A 25,985-nucleotide genomic window follows, 5' to 3' on the forward strand; every position below is an offset into this window, starting at 1 on the left:
TTAAGTTAATTAATTACTAGTTCTGTCTCCTGCTCCATCCTCAGCATTCAGAATTTATTTTGTATTTATCCTGCTTTTACTTGTCTGGGATGTGTTGTATCCCCCCATGTAAAATAGGAGATTCTTGGAGGAAGTGGCCATCTCACTCCTGTATTTGTATCGCCAGTGCCGGGCACATCATAAGGGCTTAATAAATGCTGATTTATTGATTGATTGTGAAAAGTCATTTCTGATTACATATATTCAATCATTATGACTGACAGGCGTATGGAGCTACATGAACACACACATTCACATGAATGTAAATAGCTTTCTTACTCTCTGAATTTTAAAATTAATTTCAAACTGTTGTTTCCCAAATAGCAAAGAGACATTCCATTAATAAGAAAAAAATGGGATATATTTCGGAGCAAACATGCTGCCTTTCTGGAGGGAGTCTCTAGCTCCATAGAGGCAATCCTAGTCCTGGAGTTCAGAAAGCCTGATTTCAAATACAGTCTCAGAGAGTTGCTAGTGGCGTGACTCTCTGCAAGCACCTTAACCCCATCTGTCTTAGGTTCCTCATCTGGTAAACAGATATTTTAATAGCTCATATTTTGAAGGATTGTTGTGAGGATCCAATGAGATACTATTTTTAAAGGGTTCAGCACAATGTCTGGGTATATAGTATTTGCTTAATAAATGTATATTCACAAACAGGCTAGCTTTAAAAATCTCAAAGCTTACCAATTTGAAAACCATAGGTAGAATTTATCTACTGTAAGTCGCTCAGACTTATTTTTGGAAACCAGGCTGCATTGCAGAGTTATCACACTGAAAATTCACTAGGTCCCAGCCAAAGCCGTTACTGCCCCCAGGTCAGAAATCACATTCCAGAGTGTTTTTATGGACACGGTCAGTGCCGAATCATTTTGATGGGAACAAACAGTTTTTGAAGAGAGAACAAGGTCCTATTGCTGTTGTCTTGGCTGTGAGCTCAATACTTTACAGTGTTGGTATCCCCTGGGGTACCCACAGCTGCCAGGACAGTGTACAAAGTGCTGGGGCAGAAGATCACGGAGCAGGGGCTATCAGGGGTTCCTGAGTTATCTGGGTTCACATGAGAGGGCCAAGGTGAAGATATTTCATGTCTGAGGAGGATTTGAATCCAGATCCTCTCATTCTAGATCCAAGGCTCTTTTCTCTTGACTAGGTTGCCTCTCTGGGTCTTACTCTGGGCTTTTTTCATTTTCCCTCTGAGAAAACCACATGAATATAATTGACCCAGCAAGAATCCTAGGATTGTTAGCCTGCTTCTTGGTGCTCTCTGGACACTCATGCTCATTACTCAGAATATTCAGGCCTGGGTTAGTCCATAAAACAAATACATGGAAGAAAATTGAATATTCCCTTTAAATAAAAAAATGCATTTGTATAGATAGAGTTTGTTTTATATCATCTACATTTCCCATTTTCTGTTCCCCCTTTCAAAGAGCCATTCCTTATAATAAAGAAATTTTAAAAGGGGAGAACATGAAGTTGAAAAAACTTAATATATTAAAAAATTCTGACATTTATAAGCTGTGTTTCACACTAATGATCCCCTGTCTCTGCAAAGAAGTAGGCAAGGTATTCTTTTGCATTTCTTTATTAGAACCAGGCTTGGTCATTAACGTTTCTAAACATTCAGTTACACTTGTTTTTTTGCATTTTTAAAAATTGAAATTGTAGATACTTTCCTGATTATTTAAAAAGCACCTATTTTTTCCCCAGTTCTTTGCTGTTACCAAAAAAATGATGCTGTATTCTAGTGTATATGAAGTCTTTGCCCTCCCACATCTCCCTTCCTCCCCTCTGCTTTAACCTCCTTGGAATATATATCTAACTGTGGAGTTTCTATTTCAGAAGATATCAATATTTTAGTCACTCACTTGGCATAATTACAAGTTTCTTTCCAGAACAGTTGAGCCAATTCACAATTCCACCACAAATGCATCAGCACGCCCATATTTCCCTAATCCTCCCAACACTGACTCTTCCCCATCTTTTGCCATTTTTCCAATTTTCTGTATGTTTACTACTTGTTTACTTGTTGTGGGGTAGGAAACCGTCAGGGAGTGAAATTTTCCTCCCTCCCAAGGCGGCCCAAGCCTGCAGCCTGACTTGGACATCCTTTTGGCCAGTGGGAGGCTGATGGGGGAAGGATGCTTTCTCCATTGTCAGTTTGTAAAGATTTTACCTTGCCTGGTTTTCTCTTTTCTTCTCTGGATTCAGCTATAATTACTCTATGGCTGATGCATGATTCCTCCTTGGGGGGATTACTGAGAGCAGGAATGTCTGCTGCATGGTTCCATCTATCTTGCCATGAAAATGACCCATGTATCTTCCGTGGAAAAGTATGTCTCTACATGGATCACCTTCTGATCACAAACATAATAAGAGCATATTTTCTTGCTTCACAAAGATAAACACCCGCATTTTAGAAACCATTTTCTTGACTCTTTTAGGGGCGGAGAGACCTTGGTTTTCTTTTTCCTGACAATCTGTTTACAAATGGTCATTGTGGGGACTAGGGGGAACCCAGCGTCCCAGCACATGCCATTGTCTTGGTTTATGGCCCCTGCGGGTGGATTTCCTTCCCTTCCCTGTGTCGGCGCAGCCCGCTTTTCACACAGCTTCATAAAAACAGGCCGGAGGGTTTCCATGGCAAAAACAATAAAGTGTTACTTTTGGCCTCCACAAACACAACCAATAGTTAGCATATGACTCTCCAAAATGGGAAAAGATGGAAAGAATTCCAGGGTGTGGCTTGTGGGGCATTCTGGCATATGACTAAACGGCCGAGAAGCAAAATCAGGCTGCTGGGAACACAAGATTCAGAGATAAAAATGTGTTTGGATTGAAGGCTTGGGATAGAGCACATCTCAAAGCCTGTGGTTTTAGTCTGTTTTGACCATTTGCTTCTGCTCTGTTAGCTCCATTTACTGTTACAATCAAGTCAGCATTCCCATGTTATGAGCAACCAAGAGGCTGTTGTCGCATTGAAGCAACCGACCATTTCCATGGCTCTGATTCCTGAGCATCCAATGGGCCGTGGGCGAGGGCTGAGGACGAAGTTAAAAGGGAATACTGGCTGCATCATCGTTTAACCCCATTAACTGTGTTCAGTGAAAGGCCAGAACCTTTAAATTAACAGCATCCTTACATTTCTGGTCCTCACGCCAGGATAAAAGTCAGATTTCTCTACAGAAGCTGATGGCTGGCCCCGTCCTTCCAGGTTAGAGCAGCAGAGTAAAAGTCTGACGCTCTTGGAGGGGAGTCAGATAGTGTGGCTGAGCGCCCCACAGAAGAGCATGGGGGATCTGTTCTGGGGGGATCACACAGTGAAGTGCAATGGAAGGGCCTTTTCCACGTCACATTGTAACACTCCCCAAGGTCTGCTAAGCTGGGGGTCAGGGAGGACCCTTCTCTGTGAGTGTGTGTAACCAGGACTGAGAGTCTCTCCACGGGGCTAAGTCAGCTCCAGCCTCTTCTCCCCAGTCATTCTCTAACTAGGTCTGCTCCCACATGGCTGTGAGGAGCCCCCTCCCACTGGCTACATCACCGGGACTGGGAGTATCTTTGAGAATGCTGTCAGGGTTGGCCAGAACAGGCTTTCGCTTCGTTCTCTTTGCCTCATCATTCTTGGAGATCTCATTGACTTCTTCCCTCACAGCATCCAGGAAGAAACAGTTCTGTAAGGGGAAAGATCTTAGGGTATTTCTCTTTTCTGACACAATCATTCTGTAAACAGATCTTAGACCCCCCCCCCAAGTATAGTTTTTCCATTTTAAGTAAAAAGATTGTTTTTTCCATTTTAAGTAAAAAATCTCATGAGTTTTGAAAAGTCCAACACCCCAGGGTGTTAAAGTCTGGGTGTGCAGCCAGTCTGGCATTGACACCCCGAAAAGCAAAGAGCAACCTTTGGGAGTGACCTGTCAAACTGTATCTGAATATAAAATTGGTGGGATCATTGTTATGTAGTAATTAATCATGCGGCTGTCATAGAGTTGTTGGGGAGAGATATTTATACTTTTGTTCTCACTATAACGTCAGAGTAAATATGCTCTCCCTCTAAAAGCTAAATGATGTTAAGTGATTAAATGGATTGCAGGGCTAATCATTGGCACCTAATAATGGAGAGAATACAGTTTTCAAATATTCAGAGTATCCTGAAACCCTGAAAGGCAGATTTAACTTCCCTGGTTGGAGGCAGGAGCCAGAGTATACTCCCTACACATCATTATTCCCTATTTTCTCGCCATCTTGTTCTATCTTGAGAAGAAAACCTATAGAAGATCCTATTTGTTTCTTCTGTTCACTCAAGTAGCTGTATCAGGGGCTGTACTCCCTGAGGGTGAAATAGTTATTCAGAATGAGCACAGGGAGGACCAGGAGCACCCAGGGCTTAATAAGCATCATTTAAAATGAATTCTGACATAGAAGCTCAGAGTTGGAAGGGCCATCAGAGGCTTACACATGAATAAGAATCCCATTAGTACCATACAGCTGGTGATCTAATCTTTGCTTGAAGACCTGCTATCATCTTTCCTAAATGAAATCAGGCTCCTTGTAGATTTTGTGTCCCACTCTTCACAGCTGCTGCCCAGGTACAGAAGTTCTGCTCTGGGCAGGTGTCCATGACTTTAACATCATCACCTTTTGCTGAAGAAGGAAACCCATAGAAAGTGGGAAAGTGTATTTTGGACAAGGATTGAGGATGGCTCATTTCAACCTCAGTTCTGCCACTTGTGCTATTGTTTGTGTGAAGGGACACTCAGGCCTCCTTTTCCCCTCCGAGCTGGCCTTTTGATGGGGCTCAGGAGGCCCCAGGAACATCAAACCCTTGCAAAGCAGCCGAGCTTCAGGCTGCCTCTTTCCTCTGCCGTTACCCTCCTTGAACAGAGCTCTCATGGGAACAGCTGTTTCATTCATCTGGGCCCAAAGGACTGGAAGGAACCGAAGAGACAAAGGAGTCACTGTGGATTCAAGAGACACTCTTTCTCAAGAGCATTCTCATTGTTTTTTATTCTCCTCTATCAGCACTTACTAGACAAGCTGCACTTTCTAGCTCTCGATAGACCAGTGCAAGATCTTCCAGGAGGTTCAAGGATATGGGAGTGATCTCTTATTAATACAAGGGCAGCATCTTCTGGGGGAGATCACGGGGCTCCGAGTTGGAGGGCTTGAGGTCTAAGACCAGCTTTCTCACTCTAAGCTGAGTGACTTTTAACAGGGACAGTTCACATCTAGTTTTCTCATCTGTTAATGAATTCTACATTCTGAGTCCAAGATGGTACTATGGTTTCTGATCCAAAGAGTGAAAGTTTGAAATCTTGTTTTCTCTTGTCCACCGATAGAGACCTTTTCAGAAGATTTCTTTAGTTACAGTTGTCAATTAAGTTGAATATAAACTCGTTTATGAATTTTCTACTACCTAGCCCAAGACCCAATCTAATTACTCTTATTTCCCTATGTACCCCTCTGCTGTGTCCAAGCATCCATTAGTTATTTGTATGATTTCATTTAACTGGTCTTCTTCCCTTCTGTAAGTCAGCTGATGTTAAGACGTTGAGTATATGAGACTATTTATTAAAGGGATAGTAGGCACAGATAAAAGCAGGATCAATAAGTCGTGATTCTAGGCCAGGGAACAGGGTGCAGATATGGGCTCCTTGGAGAGCAGGGCCAGAGGTACCTGGAGGATGAAGAAGAATGAGAGAGCAGAGGTACCTGTGCTGAAGATATAGACAGTTTTGCCAGTTCCTGCTCCTGTATGTCTAATTTTAGATGAAGGTTGCTGCACTTAATGAAATAGCAAAAGCTGGAGAACCAGAAAACAACTTAGCCACCCTTAGACACTCTGTACTCTTTCCTCTAGCCAGCAAATAACTCTGAATAGACAAATCTCCTGATATGTTCCAGTTGCAGAAAAACAGAATAGAAAATGAAATCTCTTTCTATTTTGAATCTTCTCTTATGTTCTGCTATGCACATAAGAATTATTTTTGTTTGTTTGTTTTCTATTTGTTTTTAATTACTCAATTCAAAGTAAAGATATAGGAAAAGAAAAAAATATTTTGACAAAAGAAAAAATGAAAGCTCTTGGGTTGGGAATGATTTGTCTATAGAATTCTCTTTCTGAGGATGTATGTATATATAGATATACATATATATCTATGTATACACAGGTACATATAAAGAAATATTCCAAAAGTCAGAAAATCATATTTTTTATCAGTGTTGACACTCCTGTGGAAAAAACTAAAGTTTATGAAAAGTAACAAAAATAAATAATCTTCTTTGAAACTCTGTTTTTCCCCTTTAATTTGGGAAAGGAATCCTTTTTAACTAATCCATACCATTCATGCTGATAAAACAATCTCCAAATAGTTTAGGAAAGCTGTATTTCTCATGTATGTTTCTGGAGCAAAGGGAATGCTTTTGACAGCACATAATTGAATTTAAAGTTCATCCAATTAATATTTTTTAAAAATGATAATAAAATAGTCCAGTGAGACTTAAAGTCACTGGACTGCTTGAAAATTAGGACCTGGGAGCTGACAGATAGACCAAAGGATGGGCAGCAACTGCTTACATGGATCACTTAATTGAGGCTTTTTTTTTTCTATATTCCCTTGTAGGTTTATGGTGGCCCTGATTTTGATTCTCCTCGGGTGGCTCAGCTGTGTTCTTCCAGATCAAGAGAGAATCCTCTGCAAGTGTCGAGTGCTGGAAATTCAATAGCAGTCAGATTCAAGACTGACAGCAGCATAAACGGGAGGGGTTTCAATGCTTCGTGGCTAGAGATCCCTGATGGTGAGTCTCTCAAAATTCCAAACTAACTAAATTCTCCAACTCAGCACTTATGAAAGACTCAAAGAATTAAGTTTATTAACAGTCATTGGAGAAAATGTAGCACTTCCCACTTTCTGCTTCCTTACTGTCACTCTCCAACCTAAAGCAATCTACATTTATCTGATAAACATTTGAGTTTAGTTCAGAAACTCATAAGAAATACTCATGTAGAACTAGAAACTAAATCTATTCATTGATTCTGGACCTAACCTTAAAATGAAAATTCATTCTATGATGGTCCTTTTGGTCAGATCCTCTCTCGAGTCCTGGGCTCAGCTCTAGGTGCCCTATCTTGAGGGTTCTGAACCAGAGGGCATCCTGAGAAGGGCAGTTGGGGAGGTGAAGAGAGTGGAAGTGGATGGAAGGTAATCGGAGAGAGAAGGCACAGCAGCTGGGAGCCTGGGACAGGTCTCTTGCAGATGTGATGTTTGAAGTAGCCAGGGAATCTAAGAAGTAGAACATAGGAGGGCAGTTTGGGGGCACAGTGCAAAAGTATAGAAGGAGGAAATGGGATATCATATGAGAAAGTAGCAAATAGACCAGTAAAATTTGATTATAAAATGTCTGTAAATGTACAAACAGAGCTGTGAGCCTGGGAATGGAGGAAAGGGCCTGGGAAGGGAGGAAAGGGCCAGGGGATGAAAAAGAGAGCAGTTTATACTTAAACCTGGATGTATAAGGAGGCATTAGAGCTCATTTTATAGGAAATTTTGGGATGATGTGGGCAGATGTGTGCTTTAGAAAAGTCTCCTTGGCAGTTGAAGGGTGGATGGATGGGACTGGGGAGAGGCCTGAGGTGCAGAACCCAGTTAGAAGGCCATTACAGAAGGCCAATTAGAAGTCTACACTAGAGACTGGAGAGTCTAAACTGGAAGAGGAGGTGGGAAACAGAGGGAGGAGGGGGCACACAGAGGAGAAATTTTGAAGGTACAAACACTACATTTGATAATGGATTTATATTCGCTAGGGAAGGTAAGAGTGAGGGATTGAGGATGATGCTGAAGAAGCGGATCTGGGTGACTGGAAGGACCTCAGTGCTCTTGACAGTAACAGGGAAATTATAAAGTGGTGGAGAATTGGGGGGAAATGATGGTGAAAGAATAATTAGTATTGATATTCCATTTCATTATTTCCCTCCTCTTAATTGTATTTTATTTTTTCCAATAGTTTTCAACAGTCACTTTAATAAGATTTTGAATTCCAGATGTTTTTCTCTTTCCCTCCCTGTCCCCCCTTCCCAAGATAGCAATCTGATATACAATCATATTAAATATATTCCACATTAGCCATATTGTGAAGGAACAATCAGAACAAAAGAGAAAAACTATAAGAAAGGAAAAACAGAAACTGGAAACAGTGTGCTTTGATGTGGATAGCATTTTCCAACATGACTCTTTGAATTGTCTTGGATCACTGTATTGCTGAAAAAGCTAAGTCTATCACAGTAGATCATCACACAGTCTTGCTGTTACTTTGTACAGTGTTCTCTCGGTTCTGCTCACTTCATTCAACATTAGTTCATGTAAATCTTTCTAGGTTTTTCTGAAAACTGCTCAAAATTTTTTATGACTCAAGAGTATCCCATTATACCACAATTCTTAAGCCATTCTGTAATTGATGGGCGTCCTCCAATTAATATTTTGTATTATTAAAAAATACTGAAGAAGGGTTTGATTAAAAGTAGATTTTACTTATATCACAAAAACTACTTCACTGGATATCATTTTATTCTTTCTCCCTTCAGTATTTCATTCATTTCAGGGTTTTTTTTTTAATTTTCTTTTTCTTGCAAAGGTTCAGTTGAGTGGGAAATCATTCCTATACATTCACTTCATTAGATTTTCAATAGAATGATATTTTAAAAGGGATTTTATAATTGTCAAGGGAATGGGACATGCTCATGTAGGATTAAGATAAAAAGTAGAGAATTTTATATATGTGATATTCTTTTCATGAATTGGTTGATTTCTCTCCTACAGGTTGTGGGGGCATTTTCCAGGCTTCCAGTGGAGAAATCCATTCTCCAAACTACCCCCGTTCTTACAGGAGTAACACAGACTGTTCCTGGCTTATTCAAGTGGACAGAAACCATCACATTCTCTTAAACTTTACAGATGTTGACTTTGAACTACAGGATGCATGTATTACTGTAAGTGGCAAATGCTCAAGCATTATTTCTAACAAATCCTATTACTATGGCAACAAATGGATTGATTTCTCCCACATGTTCACTGCATTAATTTGTTTGTTCTTATGTGAGATGAAAGGCATTTGCCAAGTGCTTTCTACCATTTATGGTATTTTCAATTCTTAGATTTTTCTGCATTATTTGAAATCTACTCTCTCAAAAGTAGGGTACATGTCTGTGAGTTTCTAGTTTTTCTTGCTTTCACTCTCCCAGATTCTAAGACTGAAAAGTTTTCATCATTGTACCCCCCAAATTACATCCAGAATATAAACTTCCCTCCTCGGTTCCTTTTTTTTAATGAAGAAAGAAAAGTTTTCCATGAGAGATAAGGATCTATAGAAAGAAATGAGAGGGAGAGACAGATAGACAGACAGACAGAGACAGAGAGAGGAACAGAGACAGAGAGAGGGACAGAGACAGAGTCAGAGACACAGAGAGAGACAGAGAGAAGGAGAGAGAGACAGAGACACAGAGAGACAGAGACAGACACAGAGACACAGAGATAGAGACACAAAGAGATACAGAATGAAACAGTGAGATAGAGACAGAAAGAGAAAAAAAATCATTTATTAAGTGCTTACTAGGTACTAGTCATTCTGCCAAGGTCTTTACAAACTTTATCTCACTTTATTCCCCCTAATAACTCTGGGAGATAGGTACTATTATTATCCCTATTTTTTCAGATGAGAAAATTAAGGCAGTCACTTAGCTAGTAAGTATATAATTGATTTCCTTTAAAGTCCTCTGTGTTTACTTTTATTTATTAAATTAAATTCATTTAATATTATTCTAAGAGTGGGTCCATTGACTCTACCAGAGTAAAAAAGGGGTCCATCACATACACAGAAAAAGTTGAATTTCCCTGGCTTAGAGCTATCCAAAAATGAATGAGATGCTTGGGAGAGAGGAGAAAACTTCAAGTGAAGACTTGTTTGATGTGTTATAGAGGGAATTCTTGATTATACAAAGATTGATCATAGATGCCCCCTTTGGGACTCAGATTCTAGGATTCATTGAGCCAAACAGGGGAGGGGTGGAGAACACCTATGCAGCTCCTATTATCACAAAGAAACTTGGTGATTGATGGAGAACAAGTTAGGAAAGAGACCTCTGTCTTTACATCTGATAGACATCTCAAACTGGGTGTCCTGTGGACATCTTCAACTCAACAAGCCCAGAATTGAGCTCATTATCTTCTCCCCCAAACTCTTCCCCCATCCAGACTTCCCTATTTTTGTTAAGGATACCACTATCCTCCCAAACCCGCTCAGGCTCACAATCTAGGTACCATCCTTGATTCACCCTCTCCCCACTCCATATCCAGTCCGTCGATTTCACCTATACAATAACTCTCGAATATACCCCTACTCTACCTTAATACTATCACCGGTCCAGTGGAGACCCCTACTCCCTCCCCCTGGATTGGGGGGTCTCCCTGCCACAAGGTTCTCCCCACTGCACTTCATCCTCCATTCACCTGCCAAAGGAATTTTCCTAAAGCACAGGTACCCAGTAAATGCCAATGGCTCCGTGGGACTTTCAGGATCTTCTCGTTGGCCTCCAAAGCCCTCTCTAACCTGTCCCAACCACCATCTCCCCAGTCTTCTTACACCTTACACATCCTATCTCCTTGTCGAATCAATCACTGGTTGCCTTTTTCTTCCTTGACGTTTCATGTTCAGCTCCGGGTATTTTCACTAGCTAGCCCGATGCTGGGAAGGACTTCCCCTAATCTCTGCCTCCTGGCTTCCTTCAAGTCCCAGCTAAAATCCCAGCTTCTACCCCCCTCTTAACTCCAGTGCCTTCCTGCTGGGGATCATTCCCTATTTATCTACGATTGTTCACACATCGTCTCCTCCTTTAAACTGAGCTCCTCAAAAGCAGGAACTGTCTTTTGCCATTGCTTAGTACAGTGCCTGCCACATAGTAGGTGCTTAAATTAATTGATCTGAATAGATGGGGGGGGGGGGGAACTTAGCCTGCTTCATGATTTACCCCAGTTAGCACAGAGGTGGATAGCCCTGGAGAGGGTACCCAGCCAGGCTCTTTCTGAGACTTGCATTATAACTCCTCTGGGCTCATGTATTGGGTCTTTTCTTCACCTAGGAACAGACCCCAGGAAAGGTTCTGTGTTGACTCTCCTGGCTCAGCTGGGAGCCTGGCTTCAAATTGTAGCTGGTTTATTCTCTGGCTGTCTAAAGAGGGAGAAAACTAGACATTGAGACGCTCCTCGTTTCTGCAGAGCCAGATGGGTGATGGGAAGAGGCCTGAGCTTAGGCTTCTGGATGCAAAAAACTAAATCAAGTCCAATAATTTTCACAATATTTATGCAATCGACTGTAGATGAAGCCAATCATTCATTTTGGGGACCTTCAAGTGACTTGTTTGGTCCTGTTGCCTAGAGTCTATGTGAGATTCTTTAGTATGATCCATTATAGTCAAATGCTAGTGAATTGCCTATTTTTTTTGAATAGAGCCCATTTGAGCTGTTCATTAATAGTAAATAAGTCCTGAATGTCAGAAATAAAAAAATAATATTTTTAAGCCAGCTTGGATAGTTGGAAATGAAAACATAAGATCATTGACAAGTGGTTTGACACTAGTGTTATTTCTTTAGCTGAAGTCGGTTAGTGACAAGAGTTTTTGTCCAAATTTACAGGTAAACCGAGTTATGGAAAATTATGACTCTAGGATCCACAATCAATCTGTGAAAAAGTCAGGAAGCTGAGTGACTTTCAGATCCGAATCCTGAAATAATATCAATAATTTTTCAGGGAAACAGCTCACTTAAATTTTCCCATCTGCAAAACAGGAAAAAATACTAGTTCTCAGGATTGTTCATGATAATACCAATAATGATAATAAAGAGCTGGTATATTTATAGTGCTTTAAGGTATGTTAAGTTCTTTACATATGGGATATCATTTGGTGTTTACAGCAAAGCAGTGAGGTAAATGCTATCATTATGCTTGCTCATCTTTCAAATGAGGAAACTGAGGCAGAGGTTAAATGACTTGTTTAGAGTCAAAAAGCTAGAAAATGTTTAAAGCAGGATTATAACTCAGGTCTTCCTGATTCCAAGTCTCTATCCATTATACCATAATAATATTTATTTTGATAATAAAAATAATTGAAAATATTAACTATAAAACATATAATATAGAATAATGTAATTTATAATGTGATTCATATATAATCAATTTAATTTATATGTATGTTTATGTGTTTTTATACAAGACAGTTGCCTTCAAGTAGTAAATATATATGACATAATTTATATTATATTAATTTATATATATATTATATCATATATATATATATATTTACTACTTGAAGGCAACTGTCTCACTTGGGCAGCTGGGTAACAGTGGATAGAGTGTTGGAGTTGGAGTCAGGACACTTAGTAGTAGTGTGACTTTATCCAAATAACTTAACTTCTCTCAGCTTCAATTTCCTTATTTGTAAAATGGGCATAATAATTCTACCTAACTTGCAAGATTGTTGTGGGTCTCAAAGGAAGCAACATGTATTCCATGTTGTTGCAGACCTTAAAATATTGTTATCATCATATCATAAGGATTATTATTATCCCTACAACCTTGTGTAGGAGACACAATTATTTCCTCCACTTAACAAGTAAGGAAACTGAGGTTGAAAAGGTTAAGTGGGCATAGGATTACATCACTAATAAGTTTCAGGCAGGATTTGAACTCAGATTTTTCTTTCACTAGATTCAAGGTTCTATCCATTACACCACCTAGCTACACTAATGAGATGCTGTATGTACAATACTTTGTAAATATTTAAAGTGCTATATTAATGTCAGCATGTATTTACTACTACTACCACTACCACTGAGCACCACTATCACTACTATTACTAGTACTACTATTATTTCTATTACTACTACTACTATTACCAGTACTACTACTACTATTACTACTTCTACTACCACTATTATTACTACTACTACTACTATTACTACTATCAGTAGTACTACTATTATGACTACTACTACTACCAGTAGTACTACCATCCCATTACTACAACTACTACCACCAGTATTACTACTACTACTAGTATCAGTACTACTAGTATTACTATTACTACTTCTATGACCAATATTACCACTATTTGTATTATTACCACCACCATTACTACTACTACTACCACCAATATTACTACTATTACTACTACCATCACTAGTATTACTACTACTACCACCAGTGTTACTACTACATCAGTATTACTAGTGTTACTATTACTACTACCAACATTATTACTACTACTACTACTACTACTACTACTACTGCCAGTTTTACTACCACCACCATTACTACTATTACTACCACCAGTATTGCTACCACTACTATTAGTACTACTACTACTACTGCCAAATTCAAGCATGCCATGGAATCTTCTTGGTCCCAGATTTCCTCATCTCTAAAACAAGGGTCAGATCAGATGATCTCTAAAGGATCCTTCTAGCACCTTAATTCTATTATTTGTAATAGATGGTTTTGTCAAGTTCAGAATTCACGTCAGCTGACCCTCGGCAGTCCTTCCTAAATTGCCTTTTGCCTTGTGGAAATAAAAGGAGCATTGAGCTCACGATGAAAATTGGCAGAGCTAAAAAACTTGGAACAAAGGCCACTTGTAGCACTCCCTCTTCACTCGTGTCATTTTTGGTTATGTTTCCCATAGTTCTGTTCTTAAGAAAGGATCAGGTGTCAGAAATGGGATAGTGTAACTCTTGTGATTCTTGCTCACTCAGCCAGACTCTTTTTAGTCCCCCTGAGAGCTCACTGAATCCAAGGGCACTCTGGTTCCACAAATGTTTATTAGATGTTACATTTGGGACCAGGGATAAGATGATATTGCTTAGACTTGTGGTTCAGTAGTTACAGAACCCTCTCCATTTTCTTTTAGAGAGTTTTCTGAAGCTCAGAAATTCCCTTCCCCAGGTACAGGGTATATAAAGATAAAAACAAACCAGTTCTTACTCTGGAGGAGCTTCCATTAATACACATATCTTATTCACAATATCTCGTGAATGAAAATGAGGAAAGTGCATTTCCTGAATGTTATTGATTTGATGATGCATTAAGGGGGACTCATCTACTGATTTAAAATGATTTTGAGATATGGTTCCCATGTTGGATGCAGATAACCTCAGATTATCGTTAATGGCATAATTTCAAGTCCAGTGGACCCAAGAAGTAGTAAGACTTACTCAATGGGGATTTCCCATCATCTCAGCAGGAAATAGTTAGCCAGGATCTTTCCTTCCACAGAGCCCAAGTATAACTGAGCCGCCAGATCCATTGCTTATTCAGAGCTCTTCTCCTACTTTCCAAAGTCATTCGCCTCAGTGGGGGAAGATCACTGAAGATGCAGGCAGAAGAGCAGAGACCCCAGGAAGGCCACAGCATCCTGTTTGCTTAGCACAATGGGATGTCCGCCCTGTGCCGAATTGGGAGAGAACAGTCACAGAATGGGCCCAAAGTGGACCACAATGTACAATCTCCCCCTCTGCTCTTTGACGAGACTTCATTTGAGAAAGCAGACACTGGCAGAAATGGAGACCCTTCCAAAGATGATGAGGGCTTGCTATTAACAGTGTTGATTCTTTCAGGCTTTGAAGGCCACTGAAGCAGGAAGGAAGCCAAATGTACTTGCACTGAAGGGAAAGGGAAGAGTTTTATATTGTTTTTTCTTTCCTTCAGGCAGCTATAATTGTCTGCTTCTGGTGCAAATTATCTGGCCCTGATTGTAAGTGTGGAAGGGAGTCAGAGTGATAGGGCTGGCCATCTCTCTGACTTTTAAGGCCTGTAGGAATGTGAAGAAAGAAAAGGAGTAAATGCAGATTTACAGTCAGATGTGAAACTGTGAATTTAACGAAGAGGTTTCATTTTAAAATGATCAAGTGTGGAGGAAAAGATAAAGACCTAAGAAAGTGACTGATCCCCCCAATCCGGCAAAAGCTGCAATGAGTAATGGATTCACTTCCATCCTTCTTCACTTAGATTTATGACTTTAACAGGCTGGATAATTTCCTGAGAGGATTCCCCTACCAGTTACCATTCTCCTCCTAAATGCAGAAGCAGCTGTTTTTTTTTTTTAAATCTGTTGCTTTATTGTTTAGCCAGAACATAGAATCCTGCAGCAGCTGCAGTGTAACATATAAATTGCACATACTTTAGGAGGAATTCATTTTCTATGACTTTGCACTCCAATATTTATTTTTTCCTTTGTCCATAGGAGGCCCTTAATAAATGTTGAATAGAATGTTTATTGAATCCAAAGCTTTTGTAAATACCCTTCCACATGCACATTCTCAACTCCCTTCTTCCTTCACTTCCATAAATTTTAAAATAACTTTGGGTCATGGCCCATGGTCTTGAAGGGCCATGGAGCTAGAAAGGGAAAACTTGGAAAGAGCCACCATAGATTAGAGGGAAGGTGGGATTAAGACCAGGAGATGGGTAAAGGAAGGGCCCAGAGCTCTTTCATTGAGCCTGGGGCAGAATTGAGGTTAAGATCCCCGGTTGGACACCCTGGGTTTATTTGTTGATTTGAGAGATTCTGCTGTCTGTTGCACATTCCACGGAAGCAGCTATGCTGGGAAACTCCTATGTGCTCTGTTGAATGGAATTTGTGAAGGCATCGTGCAATTTGAAATCTATAGGAGTCCAATATACAGATTTGCCTGCAATCCAACTAACTGATATTTTGAGGCTATTTAGGGAATAATGTCCTAGCATGGGGGATAGGAGAATACACACACATTCCTGGATCTGTTATTATCTCTCCTGCAATAAATAAATCATCTTCTTAATGCTCCCTTTTTCTTCCTCTTAAAGCAAAGCAAATTAAATTTGCCAATTGCTTTTCTTCTTGGGTTTTGTGAAATTAATGAGATATTATAAAAGTGTTTAAAGCATGGAATCATCATATAAAGAAGTGTTAAGGACTTTTCCTATAGGCTCACAATAAAAAAAGTGAAGGAGTATAAAGATCATAGGACCTCTCCTAACTACAAAACTAACTACCCTAACTTTATGGGTAGAAGGGTGTTCAGATCAACAATTCTTAACTTTGGTATTATGGAGCTTTTGGGCTGATGACTATGGACTTTCTCAGCATAGTGTTTTTAAATGCATAAAATACAATACATAGGATTTCAAAGGAAAAAATTCTACTCTAACTTATGAGCCCTTATGTTAAGTCATCTAGGCTGTTCTTTCTATTTTACAGATGGAGAAATTGAGTTTTTAGGGGAAAGAATTCTTACCAGAATCAGGCAATCTGCATTCAAAATCTTCCTTGGAAACTTATTACTTATGTCATCTAGCACAAATCATGCCTTGGACCTCAGTTTCCTCATCTATAGCATGAGGGAATTAGACCAGAGGTCCTTACCAACTCTAACTTTGTGACTTGGTCAAAGCTGTTGACCACAAGATTCTAGATGTATTAACCGTGTATCATTATTAGGTGTTTTTTTAAATATAAAATTCAATGTGATTTTTGTCAGGTCATGAATAATGTGAAATCCTCTTCCTTCTTTTCGCCTGAAAGTCTGCAAGAGGCTGAGTGACAAAAATAACCCATTTTGAAAGTGTGATTAGGAGCTGTGTTCTGCAGGCATATTTCTCCTCTTTGCAAAGTTCAATTCTAAGATTTAGGTAGACAGAGTTCCCATTGTCTAGAGCAAATAAGGGGTGGAGAAATCAGGAGGTATTGTAACCAGGCTTCAGGTGAATGGACATTCTCCTCTCCTCCAGTCTATATTAATTTTATCCTCAATGCTGAGTTGTTTATATCCTCCACCCCCCAGATTGAAACAGTAATTGTGAGTGAATAAAGCTGATGTTCTGTGAAGGGCCAAGTGCAATGTCTTTTCATACCATCTGAGACCCAGAAAAGGGAGATTCAGGAATGGGTATCAGTTGCCAGAAATGTGATTATAATAAAATGTGACTGAGGAAGCTCTTAGCCATGTGCTTGGAGGCCGTAAGTAAGTTTGCACCACCCTCTCTATAAGCTGATTATGAGTCATGTAATCTTCCTGAGGTTTTCAGGGAAAGGAAAAAGGAGAAGCAGTGGGCAGCAGGGCTATGTCCTGCATTAGCGCCAATGGGATTTTAATAAAACTAGCCGGAACACAAGCATATTGTTTCTGCAGTGAATTTTGAAAAACCTATTGGGAAATCTCAGCTTTTATGAATTTCTCAGTAAAATAGAGACTCTAGAACTGAGCTATAAGACTTCTAAATCTGGCCACTAAAAAGTAACAAGCCTTAATATTAACCATGTTTTTATGACACAATTACCAGTCATAGTGATTTATATTTTAGCATAATTAATATGAATTTTTAAAAATTCCATTATTTTTGAAGCAGTATGATACAGTAGAATATACTAGTTGGATTCTGAAAGCCCTGAATTCAATTTCTAACTCTTATACTGTTTGATCATAGGCAAGTCACTTAGTCCATCTGAATCTTAGTCAGTTCTCTAAGACTTTAATTTATAGACAAATTGCTATCTGCATTAATGAATAGAGTTCCTATTCTAGGAGTTCCTGCACTAATAAAACCACATACACACCATTTACCTTATCTATAATAACATTATCTTGAAGAGGTATAACAGTTATTGTCTCTAAATTGGGCTGTGAAAAAAGTTATACTAATGATTATCTCCAGACAGAGAGTTCATTTCATATGTATAACAACCACCATGAAAACTAATATTTATGTGGCATTTACTGTGTTCCAGGCACTGTGCTAAGCACTTCACAATTATTATCTCATGTGATTCTCAAAACAATGTTGGGAGATAGGTTCTATAATAAAGACACCTTTTACTAGAAACCTTCAGTTATTTACTCTCTATGTTACTAGCACCTTCAGAGGTTCATCTAGCAATGTTATTTCTTTTTGAAAGGAGAATAATTAAGGTTTCACATAATAATTGTCAAAAACTTAATATACACATTAGCTGAGGTGGATTACTTAGTCCACTTATAATTAGTTGGTTATTATAAGTCTTTGCAATAGTGAAACAACATTATCAAGCTTTTAATACACTACAAAAATTATAAACAGACCAGGATGAGAGAAAATTCATGTGAATTAGAGCAGGATAGATTTAGGTTAGATATCAGTTGACAGTTGAAACCTGAAAGAGGAAGCAAAAATGGGTCATCTAATTTATTTCAATGAATGTCTTTTTTAAAAAAGGAATGTGTCTGTCCAAGCTAATGTCATAAAATGTAGATACATGAGAGACCTTGGCAGTGATCTAGCCCAGGGTTGGCAAACTCCAGTAAAAGTGGATTTCTCTAATCTGTATGTAAAGATCCCCACGGACCACATAGTTTTGAATGCTAATATTCTCTTTTTCCTCATCTGTAATAGGAGGATAATAATAGCACATACTTCCCAGGGTGACTGTGAAGATAAAATGAGATTTATGTAAAGCACTTTGCATACCTTAAAGTATTAGAGCCTTTCTAGGCTTATGGTTGATGTTATCAGAAGTTCTATTCTGATCATTCTCAGGAGTATGGAGGTGATCCTCAGGTCTCCAAAGCTATTTCAAAAGATTTCACGTTTTTACAGGTTCTTCTAAATTAGAGAAATTTCAAATACTGGTCTAGTGAAGGAATCCATGCAAAAATATAATATATATTCCCTTAATTTTTAGAAAATTTGGAATGAAGCTTTTAGTTTTTCACAGTCCAATTTAGAGATGGGAACTGTTGTACCTCTTCAAGATTATGTTATTATACATAATGTAAATGGTATGTATGTGGTTTCATTAATGCAGGAACTCCAAAAAACACTAGCTTTTAAGAGTTAAGGTATAATTATAGTCACATAGACTCCTATTTTGCTTGGACAAAGATCTTATCTCTGAATCTAAGGAATTACAAGGTGAAATTCAAGAGAGGCAAAATGGCACATTGGAAAAAGCAGTAGATTTGGAGGAAGGGAACTCAACTTTGCTGCTTGTTACGTATTCTGATTTCCAGAAAGTCATATAGTCTTTCTGGATGTCAGTTTAATAAGGTGAGTGGACTGGCCTAGATTACCTGCTGATCTTTACTAGCTTTGAATCAGGGATCCTTACCCTGCTTTTCAAGGGATATGAACTTGGATGGAAAAAAGTCTTTGTTTTTAACTAAACCTTAAGTAAAATTTAACATTTCTTTCCATAATTTAAAAATATTATGAGAAAAGATCTTCATAGACTCCAGTAGACCACCAAAGAGGTCTGCAACACAAAAAAGAGATTAAGAGCTACTGCTTTATTGGTAATAACAGCAATTCACATTTAGGGACAGCTAGGTTGTGAAGTAGATGGAGGACTAGATCTGGAGTCAGGAAGAGCTGAGTTCAAATCCTTCCTCTGCTTACTAGCTGTGAGGCCATCAATTTCCTCATCTGTAAAATGGGGATAATCATAGCACTTAGCTTGCAGGATTAAATGAGATAAATTTGTAAAATATTTTGCAAAACTTACAACATCTATCATCAACAGTAATAGTAGTAGTGATAGTGGTAGGAATAATAGTAGTAACAATAGAAGTAGTAATTTTATTTGTTAAACATTACAATACTTTAAGTGCTAATATTATTCCCATTTAACAGATGGATTCAGAAATTTAAAAATGATTTGCCCAAAAATCATGCAGTAGGCAAATGTTTGAGACACGATTTGAACTGCTCCTTCAGTGCAATGTGACTTTGCTAGCAGTATGGGTTTTAGATGGGTTCATTTTCTCTTCTGACTTTATATCCACTTTAAAACTAGAATCATAGAGGGACTTCGAGGTTCATCTGAGTCAACCACCACACAAAGTATCTGTCTTTTCTGCAATGTGCCCACAGCCAAAATCCACCTGGAGATCCTCAGTGATGGGAAGCTCACTTTCAGCCAAGGCAGCCCAAGACTCTCTGGGGGTCTAAGTCCTAGTTCTGCCATTGGCAAAATCCCTGCAATGGATCTGCCACCATTCCCAGACCTGAGGAAGTGACTGGTTAATGACAATGATAACTGCCAATGTTCCTATGTATGCCCCATTGTATGTTCCATTCATCATGTCATGCGATCCTCCCCACGAGCTTCAGCCCGAGGTCAGACAGTGAGTCAGTGGTACAGGTGAGCCTGAGAGAGGTGGCAGGTGCAGCGGGGAGGGCATAAAACTGGAGTCAGGAAGACTGGGTGCCAGATTCCAGTTTTTTCAGTTAGGACTCTGGGAAGCTGCAGGGCCTTGTGGGGCCATGTTTTCAGCTATAAAAAGGAGGGAATTGGACTCTGTGGCTGCCAAGGTTTCTTCAACTCTAAATCAACCTGGACTTGAATTCAGGTATTCTGCTGCAAATGCTATCTTCTTTCCGCTCTATTTAAGATCTCTGCCAACTGTAACGTTTTCTGATTTATTTTTAAATTATCTATCAGCAATCCTGTATATTTCAAAAATCCTTTCAAGAAGCTTGCTTAAGTTATAAGCTTATTGATTATCCCTTAGATTCTTAATGTTATCACCCTCCTGGAGAAAATTATTTCCCTCCTTTCCTTCCTCTCTGTTTCTTTCTCCCTTACTCTCTCTTCCCTCTCCCCACTTCTTTCTCCTTCTTTTCCCCCTCCCTCCTTTTCTCTCTCTCCCTCCCTTCCTTCTCTTTGTTTTTTATCTTTCTTTTTCTATATACAAACACATACATTCACATGCACTACATACACTACATAAAATATATGCTCACTTTAAATCATGCTTTAAAATATAAAAATACTTTAAACTGTGTCCCCTTTGCTAGTACAAAGAAGTGTTGGGAAGGCTGCCAAGGTTCCCCCTTTCTTTGGCCCCTTCATTCTCTCATGTTACAAGTCCCTGAGCTTCTCTTACCAGAGGCCTCTTAGAGATGAAGGAGTAGAAATGTTTAATTCATGAACGTCAATTCAAAGAATAGATAAATGAATGCAAACCTTCTCACTTGCATTCTTCTCTCTCTCTCCCTCCCTCCTTTTTTCTCTGTCTCTTTCTTTCTTTCTCTCTTTCTGTCTCTTTTTCTCTCTGTCTGTTTTCTCCCCGTCTCTCTTTCTTTCTCTCTTTCTCTGTCTCTGTGTCTGTCCTTCTATCTTTCTCCTCTCTTTCATGCCCATAATGCCCTCCTCGTGGTAAGAGATTTATCACAAGCATTTTACTCTAGGAAAGATGTCTAAGTCATCAGTCACCCATTGGAGTAGCCTGAAGTCATGTGGATAGTAGATACTCAAAACGATCATTGTTGTTAGTTTGTAGTCCCAGACTCACATCTGACTGGAGAATGTATCTCCTCAGGCTTAATGAGAAGGAAAGCCTTCTCCAGGGCTTTTCCTGGAATCATGAAAACCAGGGCAAACCAGCCGAATGCTGCCCCTTGCCCCTTCCCCTCAGTCTCTCTGTACACCCACTGGCTCTGCAGCACAGTGTGGGTTTGCACACAGAGCCACACCATACAGTTGTGTTTCTCTAAGAAAAGACAAAGAGAAGAGGGCAGAAAGTAGGAGACAAGCCATGAAAGCTGGCACCTCTCCTGGGAGAGGCCCTGGCTGATATTCAGAAAAGCTGCCTTGCCTTTGTGTGGAGTGTTTTGATGGAGTTGCCATAGAGAGCCAAAGCTCACTAGTGGGTCAGAGAGTCGGGGGCCATCGGCTTCTTTTGGAAGGATGTGAAGGAGTTAGATGGTTAGACTTTTGCCTTCAGCTCCCCCCACACACACTTTCCAAAGAGGGGAAGCCCATTGGCTTCCACACCAGCTTGACACAAACACCCCAGAAAGGATGAACTCAGATAAGCCCAGTTGTACAGTCTTTCACTCTGTTCCTCTCCAAAGCCCTTGTGTGTGTGTGTGTGTGTGTGTGTGTGTGTGTGTGTGTGTGTGTAGGGCCATGTATGTTAGCCATTTGCCTTTGATCAGATAAATTACCTGACCCGAGGTTCACTTTTATTGTAATATGTACTGTAGCATTTTTTCCCTTCCTCGCATGATGATATCTCATATCTTGTGTTACTTTACAAAGGGGGCTACCCTCCCTGTACCTAACCTAGATATAGGGATACTGATTTACTGCATACTGAAGTAGAATTCCTATTTGACTAGCATGACTTTACTTTTCAGGGTTACAGACGTGTGTCTCCTGGGGACTTCAGACAGCTAGCTATCTCTTTTGTATTTTCTTCTTACGAGCAAAACAAAACAAAAGAAAACAAAAAAAATCAATTCTTTGGTGTTTCTAACTAGGATCTGATTCCATGAGCCATATGGAATACGCAGTTTTCCATTCTTTTACCTTGACTTTTTCCTTTTAAATCACACCAATATAAAAATGTTTCACCAGACCCAGAAATACTTGGTCTTTGATCTCTGTAAAGGTAGAGCTTTAGGTAGCATGGAGTGAATGGGACTTTGCCTCTGGGAATAAATATTAGGTAGTATGTGCTTCTACTCTGGAAGGATGAGCTTCCTTTGCCATGGCTCATCATCCCTGCAGTTTACTCTTTATTCCCCAGGGGGTCCAGTTTTCTAGCCCTGTAGTAATCCTCTCCTGGGCTCACCTTCCTTTCCCATTCCTCTGGGGTGGGGGAAGAGCTGGCCACCCTCTCTCCTGGCAAGGGTGTTCACCACCCTTCCCCTAGGTGTTTTTCCTCCATATGAAAAAATGCATGGTCAGAGTTATAAGGAAAGCATACAAAGTAACGTGATGATAATTCTTTAAATGTGTAATATCATCATTGCCGATGCTCCCTCCAATAACAATTTGCAACTTTTGCAAACCTTATGTTATCTATCCATCTCATCTATCATCATCAGTAGTAGTAGTGAAAGTGGTAATAGTGGTAGTGGTAGTGTTAGAAGTAGTGATAGAGATAGTGATGTTGGTAGTAATAGTAGTAGCAGTAGAACTAGTGGTAGTAATAGTAGTAGTACTAGTGGTTGTGGTGGTAGTAGTGATAGTAGTAGTAGTAGTAGTGATAGTGATCGTGGTTCTAGTAGTAGTACTAGTGATATTGGTAGTAATAGTGATAGTGATAGTGGTTGTGGTAATAGTAGTACTAGTAGTAGTAGTGGTAGTTGTAGTAGTAGTAGTAATAGTAAAACTAGTGGTAGTAGTAGTACTAGTGATAGTAGTAGTAATAGTAGTAGTACTAGTGATAGTGATAGTAGTAGTACTACTAGTAGTAGTAGTTGTATTAGTGATAGTAGTAGTTATAGTGATAGTGATTGTAGTAGTAGTAGTAATAGTAGTAGTAGTAGTAAAAAGTAATACTACTAGTAGTAGAACTAGTCTTAGTGGTAGTAGTAGTAGTAGTGACAGTGCCTTGCAACTTGCAACTCTTCAATTTCTGCCTTTTGTCCATGTATGCTGTATAGTAAATTCTCCACAGAGCAAGTACCCAAGGCATTGTACAGCATTTTAGAGGAAAAGGGGAAAGAGAATAAACATTTACTTAGTGCACATTATGTTCCAGGTACTATTCTAAGCATTTTACAAATCTTTCATTTGATCATCACAACCACCTTTAAAATAATTAAAATCATTGTCCCCATTTTACAGTTGAGGAAACTGAGGTAGATAGGTTAAGTGACTTGTTCCTGGGTCACAAAAAGCTTGTAAGCATTTGAGGGAGATTTAAATTAAGGTCCTCTTGATTCTGGGCCCAGCGATTCACTGAGTCACCTTACTGACATCCAGTATTTCTACTATAAAGATTTCGAGATGGAACGTGGTAAATGTTTTCTATTTTTCATAGGGTTGTTGCCCTCCTTCCACTTGCATCCTACTCTCATCCTTCAGATACCGTTGGAGTAGAGATAGGGTCTGATGGGCTGTTTACAGATCATCCCAAGAGTAGAAAATACAGCTGGAACAAGGACAACCAACCCATGAGTCCTTGAGAATAGGGGCTATTTTTGTTGCATGCCCAGAGCTTATCATAACAACTGGTACATAGTAGGTGTTTAATAAATGCTGGTTGGCTTGTTTAATTAAGTCTCTTATCAAGCTTTCTGTAAACTAGCAACTTATAATAATAACATAAGTATGTAGAATCGCATGTGATATTTTGGATATCCATATATGTGGAGATACCATGTAGTCTAGAGAGAAAAAATATTGGCAAGTTGGGGCAGCTAGTTGGTGTAGTAGGTAGAGCACCAGCCCTGAAGTTCGGACCTGTGTTCAAATCTGGCCTCAGACACTTAACACTTCCTAACTGTGTGACCCTGGGCAAGTCACTTGACCCCAATTGCCTCAGAAGCAAAATATAAATAAATAAATAAATATTGACAAGTTAATGACATCCATGTCATACTCCAACCATGTGGAAAAAAATTGGAACCAGGTTTCCCAGCATCCTTGTCAGACTGAGATTTCGTACTTTGAGAAAAGATTCTCTAGGTATATCTCCTGAGATTACACAAGGATCAAGCTTCAGGAGCAGGATTTGAACCCTGATTCTCTGACTCTAGAGCCAGACTTTTTTCCATGGAGATGAACTAATGAAATATGCCTGGATCTCTCTTGGAAAATATACTCCAGAATCAAGTTTGACAAGATTTGGGAAAGAAGTTACAGAGAGCCTCTAAGGAGACAACTTACTTGAGGAGTGTTGCAAGAATTCAGTTTGTGCTCAGTTCAGGAATTCTTGGTACAAGCTTGGTACAATTCTTGGTACAAAAATAATGGGCCAACCTATAAAAGTTTCAATTCAGTTTCTGATTTTCTCTGTATTTATCAGGTTCTATAGATAGTTTCTCAAATGAAAAGCCTCCAGTTCCTTCATTAGGGATACAAGCAGGATTGCTGCCCATTGAGATCAATTACGCTGACTTCCTTAATTGTGAGAACAATCTACTTGACACCATTTACGGTCTACTGTCGGTGGGTCTTATACACAAGTGTTTGTTGACATTGTTAAATCTGAAATTCCAACCATTTTTCCTGCCTGTTTCCCTTCCATCTTTGTGAAGGTCCATGATGGTTTAAGTGCAACATCTGCTCTCCTTGCCAACCTTTGTGGAAGACAACAACCCTTCCCCATCATCTCGTCAAGAAATATCCTATTAGTGAGATTCCAGTCCAGAGGCACCAGCCAGAGCAGAGGCTTCCGGGCTCGCTTCACAGAAGGTAAGTCCTACATAGATACCCCGATATTTGTCCCCTAGGCCTTTTGTACTCATAGCTCTCCTTTTCCTATGGATTGCTCTTGTTCTCACCTGCAGTAAGGATGATCCAAAGAAAATTGTTCATGAGCAAGGACATCTTAACTAATTTATTTGGGTTATCTTAATTTAATTTGATAGTAGTACAAAAGGAGAACGCTTAAATTCTTATTGAGGATCCTCCTACCTGTGCAGACTGAGGCAATGTTCCACAGAGGAAAGATTTGGAGGCAGAGGATCTGGATTCAAAACTCAGCTGTGCTGCATATGTCCTCTGTGACTTTGAGCAAGACACCCAATTATCATATTGGAATTAAATTTTCTAATCTTTAAAATAAGAGGTTGGACTTGCTGATCATTAAGGGCTCTTTCTGTTTCAAATCTATGATTCTAAGAGAATGATTCCTTTTCTCTCATTCTTGTTTGACTCAACATTAATTCTATTTTATGTAATTGCATACTATATCATGAAATCATTAATAATAATAGATGATGTTTATGTGGTACTTTAAGATTTGCAAAATGGTTCTTTGATCTTGATAACATTATTCCCTAATTTTCTTCATTGTATTTACTTTTTATTGAGAATAAAATGTTGTTATTAGAATGATTACCATCGCACATATTTCTTTAAAAAATGATTTGATTTATTTTACTTCTATAAAATCATTAAAAACTGGTGAGAAGATCTATAATACTGATAA

At 39.2% G+C, this 25,985-nt stretch overlaps 1 protein-coding gene across 1 annotated transcript in view; it reads left to right on the forward strand.

Annotated features, from left to right (window-relative positions):
• CUBN (cubilin) overlaps positions 1-25,985 on the forward strand; it is a 282,752-nt gene that overhangs the window by 122,752 nt on the left and 134,015 nt on the right. The window contains exons 30-32 of the mRNA XM_031939914.1: positions 6,663-6,837; positions 8,856-9,025; positions 25,090-25,246. Of these exons, the coding sequence (XP_031795774.1) occupies positions 6,663-6,837; positions 8,856-9,025; positions 25,090-25,246 (502 nt within the window). The remainder of the gene's footprint in view (positions 1-6,662; positions 6,838-8,855; positions 9,026-25,089; positions 25,247-25,985) is intronic.

The sequence above is a fragment of the Sarcophilus harrisii genome, chromosome 5, assembly GCF_902635505.1.
Source record: "Sarcophilus harrisii chromosome 5, mSarHar1.11, whole genome shotgun sequence".
In the NCBI taxonomy this organism is placed as follows: Eukaryota; Metazoa; Chordata; class Mammalia; order Dasyuromorphia; family Dasyuridae; genus Sarcophilus; species Sarcophilus harrisii.